At 47.8% G+C, this 8,183-nt stretch overlaps 1 protein-coding gene across 1 annotated transcript; it reads right to left on the bottom strand.

The window, feature by feature from the left end:
- Positions 1–151: 151 nt before the first annotated feature.
- Positions 152–7,380, bottom strand: atg3 (autophagy related 3). The gene is made up of 9 exons (XM_056431198.1): positions 7,351–7,380; positions 6,971–7,078; positions 5,815–5,867; positions 5,573–5,651; positions 5,432–5,466; positions 4,436–4,582; positions 3,941–4,068; positions 3,800–3,868; positions 152–926 (listed from the first exon to the last, which is right to left on the bottom strand). Exons 2-9 carry the CDS (start codon positions 7,050–7,052, stop codon positions 845–847), a joined length of 675 nt encoding a protein of 224 aa, XP_056287173.1. The 5' UTR covers positions 7,053–7,078; positions 7,351–7,380; the 3' UTR covers positions 152–844.
- Between the last annotated feature and the right edge of the window lie 803 nt (positions 7,381–8,183).

Below are 8,183 nucleotides of genomic sequence, written 5' to 3' on the forward strand. Positions count from 1 at the left end.
GTAGGGCTGTCAGAGGACGAGACTAAAGCCAGAGGGGCCATGTTCATGGTGTATGGCCCCTAACCTGGAGTCCAGCAGGAAGCTGCTTTCAGCAGCACAAATAGCAAACCGCTTGTTCTGCTGTAACCAATCAAATCTTTAATAACTCAAGAAGCGGACACAACAGGTTTAATTGGCTTTTTAAAAACATTTCAAACAGCGAAGCAGTGTGGAAGAGTTTAATGAAGAGCATCTACGTGGTACTGACGAGACGGTTGAGAGGTCACCACGATGAGGTCACCGCGATGAGGTCACGATAGTAAACATCGAGTACAGGCCAACAGTTGGGACGGAGCTGTCTGAAGGCTTAGAGTCAGATGAAGAGATGTCAGAGCCCAGGCTGTGGTTAGCCTAGCTTAGCTTAGCAAGGGACGCAAGAAGAATTTTGCCAGTGAAAAACACTATTCAACCACAAGTTAGTTACAAATATATCCAACGTTGTTTTTAACAGATGAAAATAATGCAGTTCTTTATGCCACAGCTAGACCTGCTACACACGTAGCTAGGCACGTAGCAACACGCGTAGCTACACATATAGCAACACGCATAGCTACACATATAGCAAAACACACATAGCTACACATGGAGATCCAGATCAAACATATCCAGATCTTCATCTGACTCTTTCATAGACAACAAGTCCATCTCCTAAATGTCAGACTGTTCCTTTAACACAGTCGTCTCACAGCCAACGTTCACCACGCAAAGTGTCTTTGAGTTATAGAAACACGGACCAGACCGGACCTGATAGAACCTCCACACGGGCAGAAGAGAAGATGTCCCATGATGCATCAGTAGAGTGGAGCTACATGGTGAAGTGTCTCGTGTAGTCATATTCTATCGTAGGAATGACGGCCTGGACGAACTTGAGGAAGATTAGAAGGTACCTGAAGGTCTCAGTTAAGGAAAGAACAAACAGTAACACAGTACGACATTCTGTTCATCACAAAGCCTCGACTGGTGCTGCGCCATCAAAGCTTAAGGAGCTTGTAGTACCACAGTACCCCACTAGAGAGCCTGTAGTACCATATTACCCCACTAGAGAGCCTGTAGTACCATGTTACCCCACTAGAGAGCTTGTAGTACCATATTACCCCACTAGAGAGCTTGTAGTACCATGTTACCCCACTAGAGAGCTTGTAGTACCATGTTACCCCACTAGAGAGCTTGTAGTGCCATATTTACCCACTAGAGGGCTTGTGGTGCCATGTTACCCCACTAGAGGCTTGTAGTACCATATTACCCCACTAGAGAGCTTGTAGTACCATGTTGCCCACTAGAGGCTTGTAGTACCATGTTACCCCACTGGAGAGCTTGTGGTACCATGTTGCCCCACTAGAGCTTGTAGTACCATGTTGCCCCACTAGAGGCTTGTAGTACCATGTTGCCCACTAGAGAGCTTGTGGTACCATGTTACCCCACTAGAGAGCTTGTAGTACCATGTTACCCACTAGAGAGCTTGGTGCCATGTTGCCCCTAGAGGGCTTGTAGTACCATATTGCCACTAGAGAGCTTGGTACCATATTACCCCACTAGAGGCTTGTAGTACCATATTACCCCACTAGAGCTTGTGGTGCCATGTGCCCCACTAGAGAGCTTGTGGTACCATATTACCCCACTAGAGCTTGTGGTACCATGTTACCCCACTAGAGAGCTTAGAAAATGTTGCCCCACTAGAGAGCTTGTAGTACCATATTACCCCACTAGAGAGCTTGTAGTACCATATTGCCCACTAGAGGGCTTGTGGTACCATGTTGCCCCACTGGGGCTTGTGCCATATTACCCCACTGGAGGCTTGTAGTACCATATTACCCCACTAGAGAGCTTGTAGTACCATATTACCCACTACTAGAGGCCTGTGGTACCATATTACCCCACTAGAGAGCTTGTGGTACCATATTACCCCACTAGAGAGCTTGGGTACCATGTTACCCCACTAGAGAGCTTGTGGTACCATGTGTACCCACTAGAGGCTTGTAGTACCATGTTACCCCACTAGAGAGCTTGGTACCATATTGCCCACTAGAGAGCTTGTGGTACCATGTTGCCCACTAGAGAGCTTGGTACCATATTACTCCACTAGAGGCTTGTGGTGCCATATTGCCCCACTAGAGCTTGTGGTACCATGTTACCCACTAGAGAGCTTGGTACCATATTACCCCACTGAGAGCTTGTAGTACCATGTTACCCCACTAGAGAGCTTGTGGTGCCATATTACCCCACTAGAGAGCTTAGTGCCATGTTACCCCACTGAGAGCTGGTGGTACCATGTTACCCCACTGGAGAGCCTGTGGTACCATATTACCCCACTAGAGAGCTGTGGTGCCATGTTACACCACTAGAGAGCTTGTAGTACCATGTTGCCCACTGGGGCTTGTGGTACATGTTGCCCCACTAGAGAGCTTGTGGTACCATGTTGCCCACTAGAGAGCTGGTGCCATTACCCCACTAGAGAGCTTGTAGTACCATATTACCCCACTAGAGAGCTTGTGGTACCATATTACCCCACTAGAGAGCTTGTAGTACCATGTTACCCCACTAGAGAGCTTGTAGTACCATATTACCCCACTAGAGAGCTTGTAGTACCATGTTACCCCACTAGAGAGCTTGTAGTACCATGTTACCCCACTAGAGAGCTTGTGGTACCATGTTACCCCACTAGAGAGCTTGTAGAGAGCTTGTAGTGCCATGTTACCCCACTAGAGAGCTTGTAGTACCATGTTACCCCACTAGAGAGCTTGTAGTGCCATGTACCCCACTAGAGAGCTTGTGGTGCCATGTTACCCCACTAGAGAGCTTGTAGTACCATGTTACCCACTAGAGAGCTTGTAGTACCATGTTACCCCACTGAGAGCTTGTAGTACCATATTACCCCACTAGAGAGCTTGTGGTACCATGTTACCCCACTAGAGGCTTGTGGTACCATATTACCCCACTAGAGAGCTTGTAGTACCATGTTACCCCACTAGAGAGCTTGTGGTACCATATTACCCCACTAGAGAGCTTGTAGTACCATGTTATTACCCCACTAGAGAGCTTGTGGTACCATGTTACCCCACTAGAGAGCTTGTGGTGCCATATTGCACTAGTGGTCATGTTGCCCACTAGGCTTGTGGTATAATGCCCCACTGGAGAGCTTGGTGCCATGTTACCCCACTAGAGGCTTGTGGTACCATATTACCCCACTAGAGAGCTTGTGGTACCATATTGCCCACTAGAGAGCTTGTGGTACCATATTACCCCACTGGAGAGCTTGTGCCATATTGCCCCACTAGAGAGCTTGTAGTACCATGTTGCCCACTAGAGGCTTGTAGTACCATTGCCCACTAGAGCTTGTAGTACCATTACCCCACTAGAGAGCTTGTAGTGCCACGTTACCCCACTAGAGCTTGGTGCCACGTTACCCACTAGAGAGCTTGTGGTACCATGTTGCCCACTAGAGAGCTTGTAGTACCATGTTGCCCACTAGAGAGCTTGTAGTACCATGTTACCCCACTAGAGAGCTTGTAGTACCATATTACCCCAATAGAGAGCCTGTAGTACCATGTTACCCCACTAGAGAGCTTGTAGTACCATGTTACGCCACTAGAGAGCTTGTAGTGCCATGTTACCCCACTAGAGAGCTTGTAGTACCATGTTACCCCACTAGAGAGCTTGTAGTACCATGTTACCCCACTAGAGAGCTTGTAGTACCATAAAGTAAACCTCCTCCCACATGAGGACCTTCAGACCCTTCAAGCTGGGGGACCATGAAGGATACATGTGCACTCCCAGCTCTCCGCCCCCCTCGGCCACCGTCTCTATGATCTTCTTCATCACCTCGGCGTGTCTGGAGAGGAAGAGGGGTAAGACCACGTCCTCACAGCCACCGTGGGACCAGAGGACGGTCTGCGTGCCTCACCTGCAGGGGTGGACGGAGCACATGGCGGGAGGAGGCAGGTGGGGGTGGTTCTCGATGGTGACCGTCTTCTTCACGTGGTCCTGGCTGATGTCCTCGTACATCTGGTCCACACTCAGGGGCTGCCGGTCCTGGAGGACCACAGACCACCAGAGGACTATGAATACATCTGTTCAAGGAAACAAGTCCAAACAGACTCTACGAGTCCTAAAAGGACTCTACTGGTCCTATCAGACTCTACTGGTCCTATCAGACTCTACTGGTCCTATCAGACTTTACTAGTCCCGCTGGTCCTATCAGACTCTGCTGGTCCCATCAGACTCTGCTGGTCCTATCAGACTACTAGTCCCGCTGGTCCTATCAGACTCTGCTGGTCCTAAAGGACTCTACTGGTCCCATCAGACTCTACTGGTCCTCTGGTCCTAAAGGACTCTACTGGTCCTACCAGACTGCACTGGTCCTCTGGTCCTAAAGGACTCTCCTGGTCCCGGTACGTACCTCGTCGTATCCAAAGAGCCAGAGGCGGGGCGTCTGGTAGTACTTGTCGTAGGTGATGTAGAGGTCGTAGGTTCTGGTCTGCAGGATGAAGTCCTCACTGCCAGGGTCCACTTTGACCTCCAGCAGCTTCCTGGTGTCCAAGGTCGCCTAGAGGGGGGGGGGGGGGGTTCAGACCCAGGAGACACTCTGTGCTCCACCCTGTTCTAAACCATGTGATCCACTCTGTGCTCCACCCTGTTCTAAACCATGTGCTCCACCCTGTTCTAAACCATGTGCTCCACCCTGTTCTCCACCCTGTTCTCCACCATGTGATCCACTCTGTGCTCCACCCTGTTCTAAACCATGTGCTCCACCCTGTGCTCCACCCTGTTCTCCACCCTGTTCTCCACCCTGTGCTCCACCCTGTTCTCCACCCTGTGCTCCACCCTGTTCTAAACCATGTGATCCACTCTGTGCTCCACCCTGTTCTAAACCATGTGATCCACTCTGTGCTCCACCCTGTTCTAAACCATGTGCTCCACCCTGTTCTCCACCCTGTGCTCCACCCTGTTCTAAACCATGTGATCCACTCTGTGCTCCACCCTGTTCTAAACCATGTGCTCCACCCTGTTCTCCACCCTGTGCTCCACCCTGTTCTCCACCCTGTGCTCCACCCTGTTCTCCACCCTGTGCTCCACCCTGTGCTCCACCCTGTGCTCCACCCTGTTCTCCACCCTGTGCTCCACCCTGTGCTCCACCCTGTTCTCCACCCTGTGCTCCACCCTGTGCTCCACCCTGTGCTCCACCCTGTTCTCCACCCTGTTCTCCACCCTGTGCTCCACCCTGTGCTCCACCCTGTTCTCCACCATGTTCTCCACCCTGTTCTCCACCCTGTGCTCCACCCTGTGCTCCACCCTGTTCTCCACCCTGTGCTCCACCCTGTTCTCCACCCTGTTCTCCACCCTGTGCTCCACCCTGTGCTCCACCCTGTTGTAAATCGTAATCTTCTTATCTTACCTCGTCCGTCTCCAGCAGGCCGCTCTCCTCGTACTCTGAAACACAGCATGGGTCCAGTTAGAGCGCTGACAGAGGGGGCGGGGCTAGGGGCGGGGCTTCACCACGTGATGACACCAGTACCTCATTAATATATTTAAGTACCTTCCATATCGGCTGCTTCTCCATCTTCATCCTCATCATCATCCCCATAAGCTGCAGATGTGGCGTTGATGTTCTTGTCCTGGGTCCAGATGAAGAGAACCGTTTAGATCTACACACATCAAACACTCAGGAGACGGGTCCAAACCCAGAGCCCTGTGCTGGACCACCAGGACCAGAACTAACCCAGAGCCCTTCGTGAGCTCTGGACCAGAACCAGAACCACCCTCGTCCATGGAGCATACCTTACTGTTGTCCAGGGCGATCTCTCCCACAGCGTCCGTGACTCCTAACACACCTGCTGACAGAGATTCATCTTTATCATTTAGTCTGACCACAGGTCAGAGACGACAGGTCAGCGAGCAAGGCTAATGCTAGTGGGGCTAATGCTAGTGGGGCTAATGCTGGCTCGGCTAATGCTAGTGGGGCTAATGCTAGTGGGGCTAATGCTAGTCAAGGTAATTCTAGTAAAGTAGGGTGACCAGATTTGAGTTTGTGAAAAAGAGGACACTTCGTCTCGGGGAGGGGGGGGGGGGGGGCTGAGATTAAACATCTCTCTTGTTCTGCCTGTTTTGTGATATATATATGCCTAAAAGGTGCCTAATATTTCTAGACTGAAATAATATCGGCATTATAATTATTATAACAGGATTTTTTAGTTGCCTATTTTGTGGAGCCCCCTCAGGACTTGGTCCCTCCCACAGCGCGTAGTGCGCTATGGGAGCGGCGGCGCTGGTCGTAGTTTATAGCACAAACAACAATGAACTAGTGGAGGCGGCGAGGTGCTCCGTGTTGCCAGGTTGGAGATGGTGAAGTATCGTACCAAAGGCTATAAATGGTTGTATTTGGAGGATAATTATCGTGTATCTGGCAACCCTGAGATCGGTCGACCAATGACTGCTCTCTATTCTATCAGCTCACGCATAAGGTGGAACGTAAGGGAGATACCATTTTTTACAATGACTGTTCTCTATACTGGGAGATACCATTTCCAAAACTTGTAAGGGGTAAATACTAGTTTGTGAAAACCCAGAGAAACACAAATATCCGACGAAGCAAAATCCCGACGTTTTTGGAATCCCTGCCGGACGCATTTTTTAGGTCTCAAAAGCAGGACATGTCCGGGGAAGAGGACGTCTGGTCACTCTAAGTAAAGCTAATGCTAGCTCAGGTAATGCTAGCTCAGGTAATTATAGCTCATGTAATGCTAACTCATGTAATGCTAATGAAGGTAATGCTAGTGAAGCTAGTGCTAGCTAAGTTAATGCTGATGAAGGTACTAACTCTCTGATTCTAGAAGACCTTCAGGTCACCATACATTTCATCCATTGTTCAACTGAGCTGTCGAATTGTAACCAAACTACAGCAAATATATATAAATATATTGATGTATATGTGTACCTGAGTTGTGGTAGGTGTCCACCCAGCCTCCGTCTCCATCATCCTCCTCTATGATGGCCTCCAGCTCATCTGAATACTCCATCTGTTTACAACGCTTGTAACACGGAACTGACAGAACAGAGTCAACACAAACAAGTCAACACAAACAAGTCAACAACAAACAAGTCAACACAAACAACAAACAAGTCAACACAAACCAAAGGGAGAACATAAATAAATACATATATTTTTGGATGCTTAAGACTAATAAATGAGGCTGTTGTCGATGTCGATTTAGCTAACAAACAAAACAAAAAGTTATTTCCAGTTCTAACTAAATAGTTTAAATTCAATAAGCAAGAATAAAAGACCAAAGACCTTATAAATATTACAGATCTCACCGTTGCGCGTCAGGAGGAACTGTTTGTCCTGGTGAATCTGAACACATCATCCTATAGAGCCCTGAACACATCATGATATAGAGACATGAACACATCGTATTATAGAGATGAGACATGAACACATCATGTTATAGAGATGAGACATGAACACATGTTATAGAGACATGAACACATCATGTTATAGAGATGAGACATGAACACATCATGTTATAGAGATGAGACATGAACACATCATGTTATAGAGATGAGACATGAACACATCATGATATAGAGATGAGACATGAACACATGTTATAGAGATGAGACATGAACACATGTTATAGAGATGAGACATGAACACATCATGTTATAGAGATGAGACATGAACACATCATGTTATAGAGATGAGACATGAACACATCATGTTATAGAGATGAGACATGAACACATCATGATATAGAGATGAGACATGAACACATCATGTTATAGAGATGAGACATGAACACATCATGTTATAGAGATGAGACATGAACACATGTTATAGAGATGAGACATGAACACATCATGTTATAGAGATGAGACATGAACACATCATGTTATAGAGATGAGACATGAACACATCATGTTATAGAGATGAGACATGAACACATCATGTTATAGAGATGAGACATGAACACATCATGTTATAGAGATGAGACATGAACACATCATGTTATAGAGATGAGACATGAACACATGTTATAGAGATGAGACATGAACACATCATGTTATAGAGATGAGACATGAACACATCATGTTATATAGAGATGAGACACGAACACCTCATGATAGAGAGAAGAGACATGAAGACAGCA

Source organism: Pseudoliparis swirei, chromosome 14 (assembly GCF_029220125.1).
Source record: "Pseudoliparis swirei isolate HS2019 ecotype Mariana Trench chromosome 14, NWPU_hadal_v1, whole genome shotgun sequence".
NCBI classification, from domain to species: domain Eukaryota; kingdom Metazoa; phylum Chordata; class Actinopteri; order Perciformes; family Liparidae; genus Pseudoliparis; species Pseudoliparis swirei.

Bases quoted from the DNA above. Each gene is read 5' to 3' on its own strand.
- atg3 (XM_056431198.1), bottom strand. From the start codon at position 7,052: ATGGAGTATTCAGATGAGCTGGAGGCCATCATAGAGGAGGATGATGGA. The intron at 5,868-6,970 runs GTACACATATAC...CTCTGTCAGCAG, and splicing joins GGACACCTACCACAACTCAG to GTGTGTTAGGAGTCACGGAC. The intron at 5,652-5,814 runs GTATGCTCCATG...ATCTGGACCCAG, and splicing joins TCGCCCTGGACAACAGTAAG to GACAAGAACATCAACGCCAC.